This window comes from Pyrus communis, chromosome 10, assembly GCF_041283825.1.
Source record: "Pyrus communis isolate YQ-2024b chromosome 10, ASM4128382v1, whole genome shotgun sequence".
Lineage (NCBI taxonomy): Eukaryota > Viridiplantae > Streptophyta > Magnoliopsida > Rosales > Rosaceae > Pyrus > Pyrus communis.
In genome coordinates this window covers 29,760,890-29,785,084 of record NC_142574.1, presented here as the reverse complement: position 1 = coordinate 29,785,084, position 24,195 = coordinate 29,760,890, and the positions used below count along the sequence as shown (strand labels likewise).

General features: G+C 37.2%; 6 protein-coding genes and 1 pseudogene across 9 annotated transcripts; 5 read left to right on the top strand and 2 right to left on the bottom strand.

Annotated features, from left to right (window-relative positions):
• The first annotated feature begins 538 nt into the window (after window positions 1–538).
• LOC137730344 (sodium/calcium exchanger NCL2-like) lies at window positions 539–4,477 on the top strand. Of its 2 annotated transcripts, XM_088677804.1 has the most exons (8): window positions 539–1,110; window positions 2,300–2,488; window positions 2,589–2,770; window positions 2,985–3,103; window positions 3,177–3,447; window positions 3,658–3,810; window positions 3,897–3,966; window positions 4,154–4,291. In XM_088677804.1, the coding sequence occupies exons 1-7, from the start codon at window positions 726–728 to the stop codon at window positions 3,963–3,965; spliced, it is 1,368 nt and encodes a 455-aa protein (XP_088533930.1). In that variant the 5' UTR covers window positions 539–725; the 3' UTR covers window position 3,966; window positions 4,154–4,291. The 2 variants fall into 2 exon arrangements, with proteins under 2 accessions (XP_088533930.1, XP_068325509.2); XM_068469408.2 differs by having other exon boundaries at window positions 544–1,110; window positions 3,658–3,966; window positions 4,154–4,477.
• A 1,663-nt stretch (window positions 4,478–6,140) lies between these two features.
• Window positions 6,141–9,426, top strand: LOC137729536 (protein IQ-DOMAIN 9). 3 transcript variants are annotated; one of them, XM_068468510.2, is made up of 6 exons: window positions 6,141–6,421; window positions 7,018–7,108; window positions 7,615–7,746; window positions 8,055–8,282; window positions 8,455–8,568; window positions 8,655–9,426. In XM_068468510.2, the coding sequence occupies exons 2-6, from the start codon at window positions 7,034–7,036 to the stop codon at window positions 8,988–8,990; spliced, it is 885 nt and encodes a 294-aa protein (XP_068324611.2). In that variant the 5' UTR covers window positions 6,141–6,421; window positions 7,018–7,033; the 3' UTR covers window positions 8,991–9,426. The 3 variants fall into 3 exon arrangements, with proteins under 3 accessions (XP_068324611.2, XP_068324612.2, XP_088533931.1); XM_068468511.2 differs by having other exon boundaries at window positions 6,245–6,421; window positions 6,996–7,108; XM_088677805.1 differs by lacking the exon at window positions 6,141–6,421 and adding an exon at window positions 6,428–6,583.
• Window positions 9,427–11,011: 1,585 nt separating this feature from the next.
• On the bottom strand, window positions 11,012–11,840 carry LOC148693865 (transcription factor TCP5-like; annotated as a pseudogene).
• Window positions 11,841–14,041: 2,201 nt separating this feature from the next.
• Window positions 14,042–15,982, top strand: LOC137729299 (nudix hydrolase 15, mitochondrial). Its single transcript, XM_068468193.2, is given in 5 exon segments — window positions 14,042–14,528; window positions 14,641–14,783; window positions 15,458–15,577; window positions 15,668–15,859; window positions 15,861–15,982. Coding segments are annotated over 5 exon segments (834 nt in total). The 5' UTR covers window positions 14,042–14,182; the 3' UTR covers window positions 15,894–15,982.
• Window positions 15,983–16,288: 306 nt separating this feature from the next.
• Window positions 16,289–18,491, top strand: LOC137730059 (nudix hydrolase 15, mitochondrial). The gene is made up of 3 exons (XM_068469126.2): window positions 16,289–16,545; window positions 16,649–16,791; window positions 18,046–18,491. Exons 1-3 carry the CDS (start codon window positions 16,338–16,340, stop codon window positions 18,385–18,387), a joined length of 693 nt encoding a protein of 230 aa, XP_068325227.2. The 5' UTR covers window positions 16,289–16,337; the 3' UTR covers window positions 18,388–18,491.
• A 1,962-nt stretch (window positions 18,492–20,453) lies between these two features.
• Window positions 20,454–21,538, top strand: LOC137729902 (nudix hydrolase 15, mitochondrial). Its single transcript, XM_068468952.2, has 3 exons — window positions 20,454–20,671; window positions 20,772–20,914; window positions 21,094–21,538. Exons 1-3 carry the CDS (start codon window positions 20,464–20,466, stop codon window positions 21,439–21,441), a joined length of 699 nt encoding a protein of 232 aa, XP_068325053.2. The 5' UTR covers window positions 20,454–20,463; the 3' UTR covers window positions 21,442–21,538.
• Window positions 21,539–21,817: 279 nt separating this feature from the next.
• CHLI1 (P-loop containing nucleoside triphosphate hydrolases superfamily protein) lies at window positions 21,818–23,926 on the bottom strand. Its single transcript, XM_068467648.2, has 3 exons — window positions 23,682–23,926; window positions 23,349–23,455; window positions 21,818–23,067 (listed from the first exon to the last, which is right to left on the bottom strand). The coding sequence occupies exons 1-3, from the start codon at window positions 23,785–23,787 to the stop codon at window positions 22,015–22,017; spliced, it is 1,266 nt and encodes a 421-aa protein (XP_068323749.2). The 5' UTR covers window positions 23,788–23,926; the 3' UTR covers window positions 21,818–22,014.
• Between the last annotated feature and the right edge of the window lie 269 nt (window positions 23,927–24,195).

The following is a 24,195-nucleotide window of genomic DNA, read 5'->3' as shown; positions in this document are numbered from 1 at the left end:
ATCCACGTCTACCATGCACTATGCAGTCCGCAGCCCACGTTCTTTAACCATTTTTTTAAATTACGAGTTGGCATTGAAAAATCTTAGTAGATTCCGCGGACAATTAGGGTAATGAAAGAGACCTGCCAATAGTACAGCTCACTGGTGAATCTTCATATGGAATTTTTTTTTTTTTATTACATTGATATTTTTACAGTTATTAATTTGTTTTTACATTGTGGTTATTTTGAATAATAAGAGTCATAAGATGATATATATTTTAAACTACTTTAATTTATTAGAAAAAAAATTTAATATTTAAATACAAAAAGTACATTATCATAACCAACTAACCTAATTTATATACACATAATTCGATAAACTATTCAATTTATTCATTAGTGTGTGCATTTGTATTTAAATAGTTTCATTACTTATATCCAAACCTATGCAACGGTTGATGGGATTGTGGGGCAAGTGTATAAAATATTTGGTTAAATTATTTAAAAAATCCAATTAGGTAGCAGGCAGCTTTTTCTGCAAACCTGCTACATTATCCTTCATTCTTATTGTTCAAAATCTAGACGAAGGAAACGAGGGATTTGCTAATGTCAAACAACTTGCTTTTTTTTTTTTTTGCCTATTTTTGTCTGATGTCACAACTTGCATGGTATTGATCTCCATTTAAACCTGATCAAGCACCAAGTTTCCTTCTCATTTGTAATAATTTTTCATTACAAAGCTGTATGTCTCTGGATATGTCAAGACCAGCTCTGTTCATCATTTTTCTGGTCCTCCAACTAGTCCATTTAGGAAGCGGCCGGGTTGTTAGAGACTCCAGTCTTATATCCGATGGAATAAACGACGAAACAAGCCAATCTTCGATCGTCGAAGCTCTGAATCTTAAAGCAGATTCTGTGACTTGTGAACCATTTTATGGCTTCTTGCCTTGTGCAACTTCAGTTTGGGGCTTGCTTTTTCTGATAATCGTCTACGAGGTCTTGCTCTCACTCGCAGATCATTACGTTTCAAGAGGATCTGAAATCTTCTTTGAATTGTTTGGGACTGGTATCTTTGGTGCTAGTGCTTTCCACCTGCTTGGCTTGATTCCACAAGTTGGAGTGGTTCTTGGTAAGATCCTTAATTTCTTCTCAAACCTCAGCTTGTATTGTTTGTTATTAGTTCATCGATGGTCTTCCTCTCCCCTATATTGTTCTTCATTTCATAGAAATAAACAATTAAAGCCCCATTTTGAAGAATAAGAAAAACCCTGAATAGTCCGAATATTTCTTACTGACATTAATAGTTATTAATTAGCGGAAGCACTCATTATAAAAAATGTAAGTCATCAAAGATTGAGTCTTGAGTTAGTAGTATGATAAAATACTCTAAGGGGTGGATAGTCAATGTTAATCCTCCTCCATGCATATTCATCCATCAAAAAGTTGGAGAATATTTTATTAGTCAATGTTGCCAGCTTGGTTCATTTTTCTTAGCTTCATATTTTTTCTGAATACAATAAAGGAAATAATAGTTATTTAAAACAATAATATATTTAGAGTCTATTCTCTCTTTTTTATTTAATCAGGTATATACAATGAATTCAAAGGGTAACAACTCTGCAAATCCCCGACCATGTTACCATGTCAACAAAAATAAAAATATCAGAGCAGGTAAAATAAGAGAGAGAATTTTGAAAATTTACGGGAAAAAAAAAAAAAAAAAGTACCTAAACCGTGATGACCATAAACTTGTATATTGGGAGGAATCTAACTTCGAGGAATTAAAGTTTTATAAAAGTTAATTATATTGGGTCTCTATTTTGTGGCCCAGTTGCTCACCTCTCTCTCTCTCTCTCTCTCTCTCTCTCTATATATATATATATATATATGGATGGTATTAAAACTATACTCATGTGTTGAATCGTTGATCTCAACAACTCATGTGTTTAATTTTGTGGCTCAGTTGCTCACCTCTATATATTTAACACGACGAGCGTGTTGAGAGTGTAAATAAGTATTAAAGATTCATAATTTAAATGATTTATTTTGTCATATGATATATTTTGTTAAATTAGATGTTAGATTAGTCACCATTGAATTTGAACCCATGCCGTCATGCAAGAGCTCAACACCTTTCTACCACCACTGTGGTAAAAGCCCACTTGCATAGTTTAAATGATTTTGACTTCTCTAGTAATTGCTTGACTATTTGGAGAAAAGTTCAGAAGTTTTGGTTTTAACTTTTAAATCAAAGTAATACATTTGACATGTATTATGTCTTGTAAATTCATGACGACAATTCACATTTTGTTCCTCAGTAACTGGAATTACAGCAACTACAGAAACTGCGGAGGAAATGGCAAAAATGAACATGAGCATGCTTGCAGGATCAACAATCATGATTCTTACCCTAATTTGGGGTTCTGTTGTTGCTTTCGGTAGCTCCGACCTCTCGGATTCTCAAACTTCATCAAAGTCAGAAAATAAGAACCCCTTCAGTTTAACTGGTTTACTTCTTCTCTGATCTCCACAAACACTAATCAACACTCACTGAGAGAGAGGTCTAAAATATGATAACTTCATGTGTAAGTAAACATGGTTGTGCAGGTTCTGGTGTAAGAACGGATGTTGAAACCCGAGATACTGCAAGAATCATGATGCTCTCGTTGATTCCATTTCTCGTTCTTCAACTGGCAAAAATCTTGACTTCAACCACAGCGGTTCGAGTTGTGATCTTAATTTCCCTACTGATTGCATCTGCAATCCTTGCCACTTACATCATCTACCAGGTAACACAACTTCAAGAACATTAAATCTGCCTCGGCGATACTTAGATGATAGTAAAAGTTTGATTTATTGTGTATGAAAGATGAAATAATTAACATACTGAAATAATAAGAATCCGAGAAAGACTTTTGAATGTTTAAGAAACGATGAACAAAGTACAAAAGTTAGAAATGTTGTATTCGTGAACTTCTTAACTGATATAAAACAATTATGCAGTTCTTTCAACCATGGATTCAGAGCAGAAGGCTTGAATATTTGATGCGTAAGTACATACCGAAGATTCTGCTGGGTCTTCTGACAGTAGACGGAAACGCTAATGAATCCAGTATAAAAGAGTAAGTAACCGGTTTCTGAATCGCTGAAATGCCATGATCTCATCATTTAGTCGTTTTCTAAATTTATTTGCAGGCTGTTCCATAGAATAGACAAGAATCGTAACACATACATATCAGCAGATGAACTTAGAGCATTGATCCTAGGAATACAAATAGAAGCAATAGGTCTGGATGATGATGATTATGCAGAAGAAGTGATGAAGCAATTTGATCTCTCTGGCGACGCTCAAATAGCTGAGACGGAGTTTGTGAATGGACTCTCAAAATGGATTAATCCAGATAAGGCCCCTGCCAACGGTAAAGATAATGAACATAGATCGCTTTTCAGAAGAAATAATTCCAAGGTATAAATTCAGCCCCGGTAGGACAAGTATTTTTTTTTTACACAAGCAATATTTTACTTTGACTAATGTAAACATCGGGAAGAGGGACTGGAAATTACCTGCATAAGGGATGAGCACATCTGCTCTTACACCCGCATTTGCCTGATAGGACTATGTTTGAATGCTTAGAAAAACAAGATTTTCATTCGGGTCATTAAACTGCACTTGCAGAATGAGACATCTATGGAAGATCAGCAGACACCGCTGATCTCTAAGAAAAAGAAGACTAGGGGTGCTGATACATCGTGGATGAATCTCCTGAAGGCCGCTTTTCTAATTATTCTAGGAACTGCCATAACGGCTTTTCTTTCAATGCCCCTCATGGTAGGTCTCCAAGAGTTTTCCACTGCTGCAAGCATCCCTTCTTTCACGACCTCGTATGTTGTGATACCCTTGGCTACAAATTACAGAGTGGCGCTAATGTCTGTATCGTCTGCCAAAGAAAAGACGGAGAATGCCATCTCTTTAACACTTTCTGAGGTCTGTTTCTCTCCATAAACTCAAATATATTGTTCTAACTACTTCACACACTTGAGCGTCTAATGATGTCAAACACTTATTTCTCCCTGATTTATACTCCAAAAGTCCGTCCCTAATACTTCCCAGAAACACAGCACTGCAACTCCATATGATCAATATCATCTGACATTTGAACTGTTCTCTGCAGATTTACAACGCTGCATTCATGAACAATATTGTGGGGTTGGTCATATTTTTAGCTCTTGTTTACATACGCAATTTATCATGGGATGTGGCTGCTGAAGTTTTAGTTGTTTTAATTATTTCAATAGCGGTTGGTCTTTCTGCAAGCTTCAGCAGAAGGTTCCCATTGTGGACATGCATTCTAGCATACATCCTGTACCCCATATCACTGCTGCTGGTTTATGTTCTTACCATTGTTATCGGATGGTCTTAAGATAGCAGTTTCATGACTAATCAAACTCAAACTTTACATGTTCTTCTTACCACTGTTATCGGATGGTACGTATAAGATAGTTGTTGGTGGTAAACACCAAATATTATTACAGCAAAATAGGCTTTTCATTGTAGCCAATATCTAAATGTTACAGCAAATATAATTCAGACTGTAAATAAAAACATAAACATAAAGATCACAAGTAAACTTAGCAATTTGGCATTAAGAAATGTACGTATGGTGATTAGCACATAATTAATTCTTAAATAAAGTTTAGAAAAAAATTAAAAAATGTAATTGGTCCCGTGGCTCAGTTGGTTAGAGTGTGGCTCTTATGAGCCGAAGGTCACAATTTTGAGCCTCGTCGGGACCAATTGTCTGAATTTACATTTTTAATTAGTATTCTTCTCATTGAGTTTGCCATTTGTTGGCTAATTTAGTATAAAATTGGCATATTAGAATTGGGATCGGCTACAATACTTATATGTGTATAATACAATCTCGAACAAACCATTCTACCATAATTAGGATTAAGTAAATCAAGTCTAAAGAAGAGGGTATTTCTCTCATCAAGTTTGCCGTTTGTTGGCTATAATTCAGAATAAAGTATAAGAATTAGGATTGGCTACAATACTTACATGTATTTAATACAATCTCAAACAAACCATTTTAACATAATTAGGTCTGAGTAAATCAAGTCTTAAGAAGAGGTCCATGAAGAGTAGTAGATGTATGTAATAGCAAATGACCATTTGGTCTTGCATCTTTCAATCTTCACTTGCTTTTTAAGGGATCTTGAATTCAATTCTCATGAACGACAATTGTTGATAATAAGATAGATGAATCCAGTTAAGTCACAATAGCGATATTTCAGATTTTTAATAAAGCAAAATTTTCCTAAAATTTAATCTGACCATAAACTTGTTTAACACACTAAAAGAGTGCTAAGCCACAAAAAAGGGGTTGTAGAAGCATGTGGAGCTACCTTTGTTTCTCTCCAATTATACTGAAATCACCAGGAAACAAAAATATCACATCTCCTACCAAATTTTCCAACTTCACATCCAATCTCCAGCTTCAATTGGAATCCTGCCGAATTCCCAAACAACCTCAACAGGTAAAATTTGCATTGCATGAACCTTCTTAATCACCCACACTTTTTAAGATGGTGAAAAACGTGCATTGTATGATAAGGTGATGATTTATGCGTTGGATAGTCTGGAGTATTGCAAAAGGATTGCATAATTTTTAACAAAATGAAGAAAGTTTTATCCTTTATTTTCTAATTTTGCTAAAGATTGAAGCTTGATGACGAAATTCAGAGAAATAGAAAGGCAGCACATCTCAATCAGACCGTGATGATATTGACAATATTGGTTTGTTGTGCCATCGCTGTAGCCTGCTTTTGTTGAAGTTTCAAATCCCACAAACCACGAATTGGGATCTACTCCAGATCTCTGTGTCTAGAGTTTGTGTAACGAAAAATTTGGATCACTCAATTTCAATATTACGATCCTTATTAGCCCATCTCACTGACTTACTTCGCAAAAATCTAAAAATTTGAACCACCCGAATCTCTTAATTTACATACTTTAAACATAAAAATCCAAAATGAATCTCATTCCCCAAACCACCACTCCCACCCCACACGGTGAGTTGTAATAGCGTTAGTTGAGCCTATGATTGAGGTGTGAGAAAATTAAATAAAACAAAAGTACAAGATTCATTTTTATATTATATGAAAGATTTGTAATTTTGTATTTTGCAAGATTTTTAATTTAATTTTAAAAAAAAATTGTGAGAGAGTGATGGGCCATGGCAATCTACATTCCACCACACCCACCTTTTAATCATTCTCTCTCTCTCCTCTCTCTCCTACCTTTCTCAGGGGTTTGCTTCTTCCTTACTTCTTCTTTTACAACAACCTCCTTTTTCCTCCAAAATCTTGAGCAGTGAGCACCCATTTCCCAGAAACAAAAAAGAAAACTGTTTTCTTGGAGATTTCAAGCTGCTTCTCTGGTATGGGAGTCTGACCCAGATGCTGTTTTCTTTGGTTTTGCATTGTTTGCCTTACTTTTTGAGTTGACAATATGATTTGAGGACAGCCCTTCTGTGCATTTGGGAGATATGGGTGGTATCTGGTTGTTAAATGCGTAAGGGGTTTTTATAGACAGCAGATTGGTATGGAAGTCAGTTTACACTCTGATAATTTCCTGGAAATATTGTTGTGTCTTGCATTTGACTTCAATTGGTTTTCGTTTAGAGAAGTGATTTTCGCGCTTTCATTTTCTAGTCATGCACTCCTCCGTTCCTGTTCTAGCCTTCGGATTGAATAAGCATCGAAGGAGAATCAAGGGACGAAGGAGAGTGCAGAAGGAATAAATGAGAGTGAATAGGCAGTACTGTGAGGTTATGTAGTTTGGTCGACAGTTAGCATATTGTGGTTTTCTCTGTTTGCTATTGGATAATGTATGCTTAAACATTAACACAATTGGATTGATTTCAGAGGACAAAGAAGATTACAATTTTTGCATGCTTAAAGTTAAATCCTTGTTGTTGCTTAATGTTGATGGTGATTGTATTTAACTGGTAGGGTTATGTTAAATTGGATACAGAGTTTCACTATCAGGTATGGGTTCCGGGCGTTGGTTTAAGGTGTTAATCGGCTTAAACAAAGCAAAGGACGGCAATTCAAAACGGTTGAAGGTATAGAGCCTGAAATTGCTTTACATTGTTTTGCTCTTGGTAACGATATGCAACTTGCAACTGTAAAGTTTATCCTACTTATCGTTATATTTATTTTATTCCAAAATTGAAATACTGTTCTGGAGCATTTGATCTTACATATCAATCAGTAATTAGTATTGACCAACAACTGAAAATTTGAAATCAAGTGACGTTAAAATATCTCTTTTGTTTCAAATAAAGAAGGAAATCGCGTTAGGAATTTGGAAATCTTAAATGTAGTGTATGAAGGTTTAGGATTCCAACTCTCCAACACTGCTGGTGGCATAGTATACCTGAGTTATACTACCGTTTTACTTCATGAACAAAAAAATTTAAGCTAAATCGAGTCATATGAGTGAATGTGTGGTTTATGCTTTAGTGGTAGCTTGCTACTAGTAGCAAAGGCTAGGAATTTATACGTGATGTCGCAAGACTGATGTTAGTATGAAATTGTAATTTCTCACCCGCCATTACTTTTCTGACAGGGATCGTCAGCTCATGGAAAATCAAGTTCCATAAAATTGAAAAAGTCTAGTTCTGCGAATGGTCAAAATCTTGGATTGCCAATTGAGGATATAGCTGCAATTCGGATTCAAACTGCTTTCCGTGCATATGCTGTATGTATATGTGCACTAAAGTGTATAAATATATAAAATTTTGATGCTGTTTGTGTTCTTTACACAGTGATTCTGTGAAATTTTGTTTTATGTCTTTGGTTTTGCATTCTTCTTATTTAGTGAATGGTGTTTAGTTCGAATCTTGATGAGCAATGAGGAATTGGTAACAAAGTTGACTGATGTTATTACATTGAATTTTTTTTCCCATTCATGCTAGATGGAGAGCAATTTAGGCATTCATGTATGAAGGAGCACTTTTTGTTACGATGGTTTTTTTGGTTCCTAAGATTTTCTTTCACCCATTGCAGGCTAGAAAAGCTTTACGCCGTTTGAAAGGGATTGTAAAATTGCAACTAATGACCCAAGCTTTTCCTATTACTAAGCAAGCTACAACTACATTGAGTTATCTTCATTCATGGAGTAAAATACAAGATGAGGTTAAAGCTCGCCGACTCTGTATGGTAACAGAAGGACGGATCAAGCAGAAGAAAATAGAGAGTCAGCAAAAACTTGAGGCAAAGCTTCATGACATAGAGGTGAGACCAGCAGCTTCCATATCTGTTAGCTTGCCGGACTTGAAATTTATTTATAGTAGGATTCTGTAAGTTTCTTCATAATCTTGGTGTAATCGTGCTACAGAACTATCATCTCATCAGCCACATGCTTGATTTCATAGTAACATTGATTAGTTGTCTTAATCGGTGACAGGGGGAATGGTGTGGTGGCTCTGAAACAATGGATGAAGTTCTTGCAAGGATATATCAAAGAGAAGAAGCAGCAGTTAAACGTGAGCGGGCTATGGCATATGCATTTTCTCATCAGGTAGACTATTTTCTCATGTTTGTCCTTTATTTGTTGATTCGAACCTTGAACCAATTGACATGGAAAACATATTCCATGATTTGTAGTGGAGGGCCAACTGCAGTCAGAGCCAAATGTTGGGTAATTATGAACTCGGCAAAGCTAATTGGGGTTGGAGCTGGAAGGACCGCTGGATTGCTGCTCGCCCCTGGGAAAGCCGTGTGCAGTCACCTAGCCCAAGGAAAGTGCAGAGTAAGCAAGCAAGCCCAGTTGGTAAGAACATAAATTCACCAACACCAAAAGCTTCGGTTATAGTTAAACTTCCTTTGTCAAATGGTAAGGCAACCACAAAGGCTCGGAGATTGTCTTACTCAACTGTCGAAGAAAAATCAGCGGCAAGTGCAGGGGGCATTAAAACTGAAGAAAAAAACACTCCGAAATGAACATCGACTTTGTTGGTGGTTCTGATCCAATGGTAGAAACTAAATAAGAATGTCTTCAGTATCTTATGGATTCAAACTGCAGAAAAGTGAGGGAAGAGCCATTTTTCTTTAAAAAAACGCGGTCATTTCTGATTCTTGTACATGGAGTGGTGTGGAAGTAATGTGCTTGCGCGTGCAGTAACGGATTTTCGAGCAGGACCTGGATTTAGGGCTGATCAGAACATCCTTCTATGATTCTTTCTTCTTTTTTTCCCTCTGTTCTTCATATTAATGTATATTTGAAGGAAAAATAATATTCTATTTATACTGTAAATAGACAAAATATTTGTTGGGGGTGGATTATTCTGTGCTTTCGCACGCTGTAATTAGAAAGTACTCTGGTTGTTGTCTTTCAGATTTTTCACCAGCATGCTTAAATGACTTGTGTTGCTGCAAATCTTTGCTCTTTGAACTACTTTGTGTTCTTAAATTATTCATTTTCTGAAATTCAAGGTCCCGTTTTTCCTCGATTCAGTCCATTAGATTTTGAGTGAAGTGTAAAAATTAGAAGAAGAGTTATTTTGCCAACGAAGGTTGGTTCAGTTGGTAAGATTGTGCTTGTGGTTAACTCCCAATCCAAGTGTCATTCTTAATAACAGCGGTTCGTGTTGATACACAATTCATAAATTCCTGACTAAATCCAGACGAGCACTTAAAGTGATAAGAACGATCTTTAAAACAAAACTGAGGGGAATTTTAGAGTGCTATAATATATCCCTTATTAGTATTAACGTAACATAAAGAGATACTGACAAATCTGTGAGAATCTCTTGAAGTCCAACCTTTTTAAGTAAGCTCAAAAGGCTAGTATATGTTTCATTAAATTCTACGTTCTTGGCCTACATAAGAGGATAGAATTAAGGGAACCTTAACGAAAAGTTTTTGATACTGTTCACCTCAACGAAAAATCACATTTTTAAACTAAAAAATCAATCCTGGTACTATTTACTTTACCATTTATTTTGTCATCATCGTTAATATCCTGATACTATTCACTTTACCATTTATTTTGTCCTTATCGTTAATACTCAAAGTTTTCAAGTATTTTTTATTAATTTTCTTTATAACTAATAATGCACACATTAGTTGACATGACTCTGCACCTACAAAATGGAAAATACAGTTGTTTTATAAAGTTTTCATAATTAAAGATTAGATTGCTCTAATGCTCACTAATGCCTTTAATAATTGGCTTTCCATCTATCTTTTTTATTGGCAAGGCCATAGGTTGTTGGTGTTTGTACATTTTTAATATTAAACAAGTTAATTAATTATAACCGTCATTATTTGTTGTTAGTGGAAAATTAACTCTTGTAACTCTTTTCTTGTTAATACGTGTTTGTTACCCTATTCACCAAAGATGATAATAAATCTATAATTAGTAGCATTTTTTCTGTCATCTTTTTTATTCATTGTCCCACTACCCAATTTTTCCTACAACAATTATTATCTCTATTTCCATATTTTCTGTTATTACTTACTGGACAAAGAAGGGTGTTCGTGTGATGTAGCTTTGGACTCTTCCTTTTATGCAATAGGTTTGAGTCACACAACGATTTAGTTGGACTATTGCACCGATTCGTAGACTTTTTCAAATCACAATAGGCTTGAACCTTCTTAAAAAGTACGAGATACCCGCACCTCACCCTAATTGTCTACGTGCTTATTAGAAGAATATTAATTCATTATAATTTCTTGTCACAATTTTCTTGTAATCTTTCCTACAATTGGCTTGTTGCCTCGTTGGCTCTTCCATGCCCAAAAGTTTAGGTTCCAAATCTTAAAGAAACAAGGTAATGGGAAGGGGACTTGGGTTTGAACTTCGGTCAAGTTAATTAGAACTGTTCTCTACGTTCTACTCCAACTTCAAATTCCTCTCTTCGTAGTTTAGATTAGACAAAAAATTTAATGGAAAGAAAAAGAAGAAGACAGACAAAAAATAACTGAAAATTGTAACTCAATCCGATTTAGATAGACTAGGATTTCAATGGAAACAGTTTTTTGTAAAATTAGCTAAAAATACAATTCAAAAGACTTGAAGCAAATAAAACTTGTGACAAGATATATGGCTAATGCAGAGATACATGCGATGAATTGTAAGGACAAATTTCTCCTCCATTACCTGCATTATAATTCCAAGCCACCAAACTTTGAAACCATCCCATCTCCGTGACTTTGGAATCCGATAAACTTGATGTGGGATCGAGGGCTTGTTCAGCATAGTTCAATGAATTTAACTGGTGAGGATCGAAAACCGGTTCTTTAAAATTGTTGACATTGTTCCTGGGACTCCCATTGCTCATTGTTTCCAGCTCCCTATTGCTTTCCGGGTGATTCCAAAACTGATGCTTGCTTTGTTCTCCAATTTCTTCCAAAACTGGTGAGGATCTAAAACATTACTATTAGTGCAATCATAGTAATATTGGCAAGGTTGTTCAGACCCAGAGAGTGCTTCAATTGCTGCTTTGGACTTCTCAATGAGCCAATCAATGGCTTTACTTGGGCGGTCGTGGCCAAGGCGGTCTTGAACATCATAGAACTGTATAGCAGTATGAGGTGACAGCCGGAACCTCCTGTCTCTCGGACCTTTCGAAGTGTAAACATTGCTGTGACGGTCTTTTCTTGCCATGGATCGGACAATGTGGCCTCCGTGAACTCTCACAATCTTTCCATATCTCGTATTGTCGACCTGCTGTTGCTTGAATGCCGATTTTGAAGTAGCCATCAAGTCTTGAACATGCTGATAATCTCCATTCTCTTCTTTCTCATTCTTTGATTCTCTTTGTTGTAACATTCTCTCTCTCTCTCTCTCTCTCTCTCTCTCTCTCTCTCTCTCTCTTATGGAAGACACTAGTGCAAATAGTCCAGCGATATAGGGGTGAAAAGTCCTACTATATATACATGTACATTATACAGTGCTTTCAAAGTGGCTCAGATTCATCCATTCAATTCTCTCGGATCTTTCAGCGCACATCTAACTGTTAAACTCATCACACACCATACAATATTTATGTACTCTAAATTTTCGAGCTATGAAACGAGAGATATGTTTGATAAAGAAGGCATGACACAGTCTGAGGAAGTAAAAGAGATCATAAAGATAGCCTTTTAAAAGCTAAGCATAACATTAATGCAGAAAAGTAGGGTTTCTAAATTGTTTCTTACTTGTTCAGCTCCAAACTCTTGTATGAAACAGGAATATTGGCGCCAACTCTAGTTCTAATTACTTGCTGACTTGATCATGCAAATGTCACACCTCTTAATTAACCCGATATGCTGCAATTAACTATCGAGTTTGAGTCAGATTGTTTTTTTCTTGGTGGACTTTCAGAAAGCTGGTCACAAGTAAAACCCTACAGTGGTAAAGATAGACAAGATAGTAAAAATTCCACAAACAAAAGGGACACTACTGTCAATCATGTGCTGGTTTGGTCTGGTTTCTTCTTGGGAGGAGTTCATGTCTCCATTTGCTTGTTAAGCAAGCAACTCTTGCCCTCAAAAGCTAGTCAACTAGACATCACCTTTTCGATGGGACCCTCTAAACTCTAGATTAGGAGAGGTTCTTGTGTGAGACCACCGTTGATGGTGGGTCATTGGTGTTGTGTGAGGTGGGGGTGGGACGCAAATAGAGCCAGGTAAACATGAAAAAATAAGGGAGTGGGATAAGGGATGATTTTTGTGTGTGGGCCCGTATAAGCCACTTGGTCTGGTCTCCGGACTGAAGAATTTCTCTTAGTTAGAGTTTAGAAACTATCGATCAAATGCAAATTATCTCACATTGAAAAAAATATCACTATAAGTAAAATGTATATAAATGTTAGCTAAGTCTCTAAATTGAATTTTATTCGGCATAAATTTTCACGCTGATTATTTACCTAATCACACCATTTATGACCCTAAGTGGTAAAATTGATAACAATAACAGTGCAATCAAGGAATCGCCAGAAGATGTGAGCCCTAATTGCTAAGATCAATATGTATTGCACCATAATAGCATATACACAGAAGGTTGGAAGGTATAATGCTTGTTCTGTATGAGATCATGTATTCAACCGAGGCTCTTGTGATCGAAGTGATCGAGGACTACAACAGTTAGCACTGAAATTAGTTTGTACCAAAAGGACGGCATGCGCAGCTGAGTTGCGACGGAGGAGTAAAGAAAAAGAAGTTGGGTACAATATATCGGTACTACTGTCTTGCTGCAACTTTAGACGGTATATTGCATGCGGGAGGAGACCACTTGATATTATTGCTCTTTACGTGCAATGGAAAGGGATCATCTCGAGATCCCTTCCACCAAATTTTCTCCATCAAATAATCCAGGCATTTGAAATTTAATTCAATAGTTAAAGTTATTATAATTTTTAAAGTGTGTCTTTGTTTGTAGCTGTTAGATCAAATTTCAAGGGTCCGAATTAGTTGATGAGAAGGAGTTAGTAGAAGGGATCCTCCGGATCCCTTTCCAACCATTATTTTAAGCACTACGGCTCGGTCTAACTGCTAGGGGGCGGCTGGTTCGATTTGTGCACAAACCGGACATTGAACCAATGTAACATTATGATATATTTTGTTTTTTTTTTTTAACAAATGATTGTGTCTACACTAAGAATGTGGGAAAGTGAGCTAATCCTTATAATGGGTTTGCCATAATAATATAGTTCAACTTTACCGTTGGCGAGAATTGAATTTAAGACATCTCACTCACAAGTGAAGAGAAATACTACTAAATAGCCTATGTATTTGCTACAATAGATTGACTAAATGACCTTAGTTTTAGTACTACAGTCTAGTGATATTTCTTTTCACTTGTAAGTTAGAAGTCTTACGTTCGATTATCGCCAAATGTGAATTTAAACCACATTATTGCTAGTCCATTTAGTGTAGATAATATCATTTGTTCAACAAAAATAAATACTTAGATGGTTCATAATGACTTTTTCAATTTCATTCATCTATTTTTATATAGTTCAATGACTAAACGGGGTTTTTCAACCTAGATCCAAAAACATAGGTAGCTCAAATGAGAAGTTTGGGACCATTTCCATAGCCAATGGCCGTATGCTGACTCAGTGACTCGTGTGCCAACAAAAAACCGCCGATCTGCAATTACTAGTATTCTTCTTCTACTATGATTAATATGCAGAAGGCAGCCCATGATCTCAATCCTCAGAAGGCTATTACCACCGCCGCCACTACTCATGGAGCTGCCCAATGCATGCGGAGGCTCACAGAGACTCATCGTCTTAGCCCAGCAGCTCCGCCTCTACAAGCCGCCGCCTTTTCCCTCCTCCGACGACATTGAGGAGCAAAGAATCGAAGAAACCGCCGGCAAGGTCGTGTCCCAGGTGGGCTTTGCCGAATCCGACACCCCAGTTGCAAGGGACCCAGAAAAGTTCAGACCCAAAAGAGCGGCCGTCTTGGTCTGTCTCTTTGAAGGGGATGCCGGCGATCTGCGCGTCATTCTCACTAAGCGGTCGTCGGGGCTTTCCACTCACTCGGGTTTGTGGAGTTTTGATTACCCCTTTGTTTGGTTCCTGAGAAAATTGGGGAAATTGATAAAATGGAAATGGGAAAGATTGGTTTTTTTAATTTTTGTTTTGTACTTCTGCAGGTGAAGTTTCTTTGCCGGGTGGGAAAACAGAGGACGGGGACAAGGACGATGGGGACACGGCGACGAGGGAGACGAAAGAGGAGATTGGTTTGGATCCTAAGCTTGTCAATGTTGTGACAGTTCTTGAACCATTCTTATCGAAGGTATAAATGTTTGATCTTTTGATCACTATTTGTTTCAAATTTAAGTTTGATTGAGCTCAAATGTGTGCATTTGAGTGGACACAGAACTTGGTTAGTCGAATTATGTGTTGTTTGCGAAATTGCAGATTGATGCGTTAGTTTCTTTGTATTGGAAGGTGAAAGTTGGGAACTTGAGTTGAGTTGAGACTAGAAAGAAAGGCTCGGGACTTATCATATGCTTTTCGTTTGCATTCGAAATGAGATTGAATGTAAGGTTTAGGGTATTAGTTTTCGGAAAAACTGAGTAATCATATTGGTAGATTGGAGGTGTTCTTTAAGAAGTATCTGTCTGACACGGTCATTTAGTTTGTAATGTACTCATTTGTTCTTCGTGTTGATCTGTTAAGTACACGTCCTTAATATCAACTAATTTTAATCATGTGCATCTTAATTTATCGAGATACACCCTCCGAATCCATAATTTGCACACAAGTCCAAAATTTGAGAAGTTGGTCTTGGGGAAGAGCAGTGTAGTTTGTCTGATTTGTTGAGTAAGTGCTTTGAATGACTTCTAAAATAGGGTACATAGGCGTTAGGGGCGATGTATAATGCAGATTTCGGTGTCAGACTTGTAGCTCTGAAAGACTATTTTGGATGAGGAACTCGATTTAGCTAACCTTTGGATTTCTGTGCAGCATCTGCTAAGGGTTGTTCCGGTTATTGGCATACTTAATGAGAAGGAAGCATTCAAGCCGGATCCAAATCCTGCTGAAGTGGAAGCGGTATTCGATGCTCCCTTGGAAATGTTCCTCAAGGTTTCTCTCTTTTTAGTTTCATACTCCGATTACAGATTATGTAGTTGTCTTTTGATCTCTTAAAGATCATTTTGTATACGTTTTCTTCAGGATGAAAACCGGACGTCAAAGGAGAGGGAGTGGATGGGAGACAAGTTTCTGATCCATTTCTTCGACTACGAAACCAAGAACAAGAAGTACATGATTTGGGGCCTAACTGCAGGTATCTTGATTAGGGCCGCATCAGTTGTATACAAACGGCCACCAAATTTTGTGGAGCAAAATCCCCGTTTTAAGGTTACTAAGAGTTGTAGATAGAACTAAGACAATCCCATAAATTATTGTCAACGAATCGTATCGATTTGTATTGGAAACGATCGTCATTCCTGCATTAATATTTACCTCACTATCGATTCGTACTGGAAATTATCGTCATTCCTGCAATACTATTTTACCTCACTATCGATGGTTTGCTAAAAAAACAATCGTCGTTTTAGTTCTATACCAACAAAAAGCTGCAATTTAGATCCAACAGTCAAAATAATGAAATAAATATTTGGTTGGTGTGTGTATTGAAGTTTGGTTGGTTGATTTATGTATTAAAATTTGGTTGGTGTGTATATTAAAGTCTGTTTGGATGACTGGTTGGTTTGTGTAATTTGTTCGGTTTTGAAAATTTATTAGAATTTAATGTTGTTTAAGGTTGGAGTTAGAGTAAGGGAAGGCTATATATAGCCCACAAGTATCTTCTTTTTTCAGAAAGAAAGCCTTGAATAAAATAATGAGTTCTGTTGAACTAAGACTGCAAACTCTAGCACAAAATTTCAGACGCGAACAATCAGTCAAACCACCTCCACCACCCACCGGTTCCGCCACCTCCGCTTCAACAACCAAACGGGCGGCGATTCTGGTGTGTCTGTTCAAAGGGGACGATGGCGAGCTGCGCGTCATTCTCACGAAACGATCTTCATCTCTCTCTTCCAACCCTGGTGATCACCCTCGGCCTCCAAAACAAATCGCTTCACATTACTGTAGCAGGACCAGTTCCACCATTTGTAAAGAACAACTGAAAGAGGGTGTGTTTGGTTGCAGGCGACGTTGCGCTCCCCGGCGGGAAAAGAGAGGAAGCGGATGCTGATGACGTGGACACCGCCCTCCGGGAGGCCAAGGAGGAGATCGGCCTGGACCCTTCCCTAGTCAAAGTTGTCACCGTTCTTGACCACATTGTCAACAAGGTTAGCTCAGCTGTACTCTTTTCGGTTAAGATCTTCAAATGTTCATGGTGGTTGTGAAGGGTAGGTGGGCGGGGCAAGCATTTTTTGACTGGAAAAAAAAACTTCTTGTTTAGATATAGAACCTTAAAACTATTATCGTCTAGACAAAAACCCGCCTCATATTAAACATTCAAATAACCTAAAATTCAAATAGTTTGTCATATTGGTAAATAAACGACCTATTCTTATAAAATATTTACAACTTATGTCACAATGACCTAAATATGTCAATGGATATTATTATTACTCACCTTCAATTATGCTAGCAATGAGCAATGATCTTCAATTATAAAACCACGTGTTACAAACTATTTACCTATATTTTAAAAACTCACTAATTTACCTACATTTTTTTTTTATACAAACTAATTGACCTACATTCTTTTGATACAAACTATTTACCTATATTTTAAAAATTCACTAATTTACCTACATTCTTTTGTTAATTACAAGCTAATTTATCAGCATTTTTTGTAGTACATACTAATTCACCAATCTACTTATTAATTTACTTATACAAATAATACTGTCATATAATTAATTATAATATCCAAAGTAATCATATACATTTTTTCTTTACAATATCACGCCTATGGGGTAGGTAAATTATTTTTATAGTATTTCTAATCTAAGTGGATACTAACATATAGATAGGTAAATTATTTTCTATGAAAAGAAAAAGAATATAACCATTATTTTGTATAATTATTTTGACACAAATTATTTGCCCATGTTTCAACGTAAAACACCATAATATTTTTATTTATATTATATATTGCATGCTAATAAGGTAAGTTAGTTTCACGATAAAACAATTGTTGGTAAAAAAGTTTGAGAAAAGAAAGCCTAATCAAACAATAGGTTAACTGACATTTAATTGCATTGATGCAAAATTTATTATTAATCATAAGTCAAACTTAACCCACGTTACACTCTATGAGGGTATTTTAGGAACACGAGAACTATAAAAACTGACATACCAAGCTTGTTAAGGAAATTTGCTTAGTTGGACTCTAGTAAATGGGGTTTAAGTCTGAAAAAATAAAGAGGATAGGTTTTAAGTGAGAAAATAAGTTTTAAGGGGGGAAACTCTCATTTTTAGAAAACTCTTTTCGGACATGTTTAGGTATCCGTAATTGGAATCAACACAAGGAGTTTGATTTTGATTATGGATTACTCATGTATTCTGATTATGACTCCTCTTCAATCTTACAGCGCGGTATGACAGTGGTTCCGGTAATTGGCCTACTTTCTGACATAAAAGCATTTAGTCCGGCTCCAAATGCTGCAGAAGTGGAGGCAATTTTCGATGCTCCTTTAGAAATGTTTCTCAAGGATGAGAAGAGGAGAGAAGAGGAGAGAGAATGGATGGGAGACAAGTATCTCTTACATTACTTCGACTTTGAATCGGATGATGGTAAAGAGTATGTCATATGGGCTCTAACTGCCGGCGTTCTGATAAGGGCTGCTTCAACCGTGTATGAGCGGCCACCGGCGTTTCTCGAGCGGAGGCCTAAGTTCTGGGTGCGTGGTGGTGCGAGCACCACCATGCCATAGGTTTTAATGTCATTTTATTGTTACTCATGTGATATTACATGTTTTTGCAATCTGCATTTTCAAGTTGAATCCCATAAACCTTCAATGTGGCTGTTTATCTTTAACGACTACTTTCTCAGATATTACATTGACAAAGCAACAAGCTTACTCCTTATACGGGAGAGCAACTTACTTACAACGGGATACCACTGTGGTGGTATGTCATGTCAATCACACTATATCATGTGAAAGAATTAAAACACATGGTACTGTGTGATTGATTTAACGGTACAGTAGCATCCTGCTATAGGAAGATTCGCCTTATACGAGGTACAAAGCCAACTATAATGATCCAGTTTATGAACCGAAAGGTCAATGCCGAAGGGCAGACCTAAACCCAAAAATGCAATCGAATGGTGAGACCTACGCATAAAATATTTGGCTTGGAGTCAAACTAAAACCCAAATTTGAGTTTCTAATAGCACCCGAAATTTTGGGGGCCCCACTTTTTTCATAAAAAGCAAACGGGTGGAAGAAATGAGAAGTGGGCAACAGCTGGACTCCAAGTGGCAGAGGACCCCAGTTGTCTAACCGTAATATTTGAACAAGAAAGATTATATTTACATCTCAAATTACTTCTCTCGTACTTTTTTAATCTTTTAATATTTTCTACACACCATTAACATTTGATAGAAAAATATTAAAAAAAAATTAAAAAGGTGTGGAGGAAATAATTTGGGATGTGTGAATATGATCTCTCTTTGAACAATTGTGAGCCGTTCAATTTCTAGACCGTTGATGATCAACGGTCCATATTAAAATCAGATTTTTTTTACAATATTTTTATTTTGATCTAAGGGTTTATATTTGTTTTTTTTCAATCCGACTGTCAAAAATAATTCAACGGTTGCAATTTAAATCTAATGGTCAAAATAATAAAATGTATATTTGGTTGGTATGTGTATTGAAGTTTGGTCGGTGTGTATTGAAGTTTGATTGGTTAATTGGTTGGTTGGTGTGTGTGATTTGTTTGGTTTTGAAAATTTTATCAGGATTTAAGCCTTTTTTTAAATTAAAACATTTGTAAAATTAAATTAAGATAAAATAACTCAAAGTTACAAAAAAATCCTTATAAAAAAACTAGAGTTAAAATCATTCCACAATAATTAATAAATTTTAGGTCCTAATTTGAATATGGATCCTCGCCAAATTTTCTTTGTGTGAGGATCCTGAGGATCTGTAAATTACATCCGTTCATCGTACATCGTACGATCATAAATCATTTTAAATATTTTTATTTAATATTAAATACAAACAGTACCTGACAAAAACTAACCGCACGATGTACGATGAACGGACACGATTTAGGAATCCACATGATCCTCACCAAAAGGATTCGGAGAGGATCTTGTTGGCTAAAATTTTAGGTGACAATGACATTCATCGCAGACCAAAGTTTGAGTCCAAAGTTGGAGTTAGAGTAAGGGTAGGCTATGTATGGATTTGGATCCCATCCGAATCCAAATTGTGGAGATCTTAGGGATCCTCACATCCTTAGCGTTTATCATATATCATGCGGTCAGAAATTATTTTGAATTTATTTATTTAAAATTAAAGAAAAATAGTACCTAATAAAAAACTAACCGCACGCGATATACGAAAAACGACCCTGAGTGTATTTTTTTTTTTCTTCCATAATTGTAAACAAGGGAAAGAGATCCTATCTGGATCTCTTCCACCAAGACTACCAGATCAAGTGATCTGGACCTTTGAAATTTGATCCAACGACTAAAGTTATTATAACTTTTAAAAGTGACCCCTGTTTTTAGTCGTTTGATCAAATTTCAAAGGTTCGGATCACTTAATCCGATAGTCTTGGTGGAAGAGATCCGGAAATGATCTCTTTCAGTAAACAAGGTTAGCTCAGCTGTACTCTTTTTAGGACATTTAGGTCTATTCATGTATTTTCATTGCCACAATTGATAATTTTTATAAAAATTAACATTTATGAAATTGAAGGTTAAATTTTAATTATATATGATAAATTCTCTATATATAGCCCACAAATTTTATTTTTCAGAAGGAGCGAAGAAAATAATGGGTTCTGCTGAACTAAGACTCCAAACTCTAGCACAACATTTCAGACTCGAAGAATCAGTCAAACCACCTCCACCACCTACCGGTTCCGCCACCTCTGATTCAACAACCAAACGGGCGGCGGTTCTGGTGTGTCTGTTCAAAGGGGATGACGGCGAGCTGCGCGTCATTCTCACGAAACGATCTTCATCTCTGTCTTCCAGCCCTGGTGATCGCCCTCAGCCTCCTCAACAAATCCTGGTACCAGAACCAGTTCCTCCATAATCCATTTGTAAAGAATAACTGAAAGAGGGTGTGTTTGGTTGCAGGCGACGTTGCGCTCCCCGGTGGCAAAAGAGAGGAAGCGGATGCTGATGACGTGCACACCGCCCTCCGGGAGGCCAAGGAGGAGATCGGCCTGGACCCTTCCCTAGTCAACGTCGTCTCCGTTCTCGATCACATTGTAAACACGGTTAGCTCAGCTGCACTCTTGTATATATAATCTAATTTATTTTTTAATTAAACGTTTTTAATGGATAATTCATCCCAAAACTCTCTCTTCACCAGAAAAATCACAACCCACAAAATAATTTCATTCAAATTTCATCACTAATATGGCCTTCGGATTCTGACTCCTCCTCAATCTTACAGCATGGTGTGATTGTGGTTCCGGTAATTGGCCTACTTTCGGACATAAAAGCATTTAGTCCGGCTCCAAATGTTGCAGAAGTGGAGGCAATTTTTTATGCTCCTTTAGAAATGTTTCTCAAGGATGAGAAGAGGAGAGAGGAGGAGAGAGAATGGATGGGAGACAAGTATCTCTTACATTACTTCGACTTTGAAGCAGATGATGGTGAAGTGTATGTGATATGGGCCCTAACTGCTGGCCTTCTGATAAGCGCTGCTTCAGCAGTGTATGAGCGGCCGCCGGCGTTTCTCGAGCGGAGGCCAAAGTTCTGGAAGAGTGGCCAGGGAGCACCACCATGCCCTAGGTTTTAATGTCATTTTATTGTTACTCATGTGATGTTACATGTTTTTGCAATCTGCATTTTCAAGTTGAATCCCAGAAACCTTCAATGTGGCTGTTTATCTTTAACTACTACTTTCTCAGATATTACATTGACAAAGCAACAATTTTACGCCCTGTACAGGAGAGAAACTTACAACGAGATACCACTGTAGTGGTATGTCACGCCAATCACGCTATGGCATGTGGAAGAATTAAAACACATGGCACCATGTGATTGGTTTGATGGTACAGTGGCATCCCGCTACAGGAACATTCGCCTTATACAAGGTACAAGGCCAACTCTAATGATCCAGTTATGAACCGAAAGGTCAATGTGCAACGGTAAATACATTAGGAGAAACCATAGGCAAGAAATTGTATCATATACGTGCTTCTTGAAAATATAGACCATTAAGTTTTGAAATAACACAGTAGTCAGAACATATCAATGGTGAAACCTAAATGTGCTGGTATAAAAGCAGGATAGAAAAAATGTTAAACAAAAACAATCTTACAATCTTACCAACAAAATTACAGAAGAAAGGGCTCTTTCAGTATCTCCTTCAGCTAAAAACCTCATAGAACTTCTCAATGACAAGTAAACCAGAGTCAATCGACTCTAAAGGATCCTTCCGAAGACGATGTCTTAAGCAGTTAGGGATGACAGTAGCAATATCCTCTGGAGTCACCTTATCCCTTCCCTTAAGAGCAGCCAAGGCTTTTGCAGCCCTGTTTGTCACTATGTCTCCTCTCAATCCATCGACATTCAACTCTGCACAAACCTTGGAGATTTTCACCTTGAGGTCCTGATCAATCTGAACAGATGGAAGATAACTTCTAGCTGCGCCAATTTGTTCCTGAAGTTTTTCTTGCTCAGCTTCGTAAGAAACCCGAAATTCTTTGGGATTTTTGTCAAATCGAGCTCTCTCCTCCACAATCTTCACTCTGAGCTCTGCATCCCTCACAGTTCCAACCTGTGCGTGCATCCCAAAACGGTCAAGCAACTGTGGCCTGAGCTCCCCTTCTTCTGGATTGCCCGAGCCAATCAAAATAAACCGAGCAGGATGTGAAATTGAGATACCCTCTCTCTCCACTGTGTTCCATCCAGAGGCAGCAGAATCCAATAGGACATCAACTAAATGATCATCCAAAAGATTAACTTCGTCCACATAAAGAATTCCTCTGTTAGCTTTTGCTAGAAGGCCAGGCTCAAATGCCTTGACACCCTCGGTTAGAGCTTTCTCAATATCAATTGTTCCACAGACTCTATCTTCCGTAGCACCCAAGGGCAAATCAACCATGTTGATCTTAGTCTTGATAACAGGAAGTTGCTCCCCTTTCACAATGCTCTCTCTGACTTCCGCTCCCATGGACTCTGGATCTTCTGGATCCGAGTTGTAAGGGTCACCAGAAACTACCTTAATTTCGGGAAGCAAATCAACCAAGGACCTAACAGTTGTGGATTTTCCAGTTCCTCTATCCCCCATGATCATGACACCCCCAATCTTGGGATCAATCACATTCAGCAGAAGGCACAGTTTCATCTCATCTTGTCCTACAATAGCGGCGAATGGATATACCGGCCTCTGGTTTTCCTTAGCAGCAACCCTCTTTGCCTGAATACAATTTGGCAGACCATAATTAATCACACATAAACTCAACAACCTATATTTTTACATAACATGTATAACTCCCAATGAAAAAACTTCAACTATTTCTCGAAATTTTCGGTTCAACAAACATCTAGAATGCAAAAAATATTTCTTTCTCCAACATTATAGAAAACTGAACCACCAATTTAAAATATAAACTTCATCTATTAGTAATCAAACTTTTCAATCAAAACCAATCAAAATTTTGTTGTCAAATACCGCAATTGGATGAAGAAAATTCAGACCTGCTCAGAAGGGCTGATTTCAGTGGCAACATTGGTCACATGGAATTGAGACCTCTTCTTTCCATGAATCCCAATCCCTCCATAAAACTTCCTCCCAAAACTCTTCCCTGCAATGCAAAAACACAATTCCATTCAAATTAACAACAATCCACAACCATTATCCAGCAAAAACCCACTTCAAATCCCCCATCAAAACACCAACAAACACCAAATTACGAACTGGGCATTTCATGTACTCAATCAAATTGCAGAAAACAATCCCAAATCATGGTCCAAATGCTGGAAAAAAAAAAAAACAATTGGGTTTTCCTTTGTTTGGTGGGAAAAGTTTACCTGGGGTTAGAGAGAGAGAGGGAATTGAAGTCCTGTAAGTGCGAGAGGACAGAGGTCGGGAGGCCAAAGTTGCTACCGCCGAGCAACTTCCGAGTACGGACGCCATGGAAGAAGTGTACAGGGAGTGGGACTACTACGTGTTCGAGTGTGAGTATAATTCTTCGGCTCTGCAGCTCGGCATGGTTTCTGGCTTTCTATTGGTTTGTGAGGCTGAAGGATAAGTGGATAGATTTTCTGTCGTATTTTGTATGTTTGCTCGCTCGCCGTGTTGTCGTATACCAAACAAAAGATAAAAAAGTAACATGAATTGTAATTTGTTGTAATTTGTCACTTAGAGTGAACTACTTTGTATTTTCAGTGTTTTTTTTGTCACAAGGTGGAGAACATTCTAAAATAAAAGTTCAAACGGACAAATTACACTGTATGTAATCATAAAAAGAATCGGGATATAGAAAAAATACCTCATGTATGCAAATAAAATATGATTAATGGTTCTTCCATGCAGCAATTACAA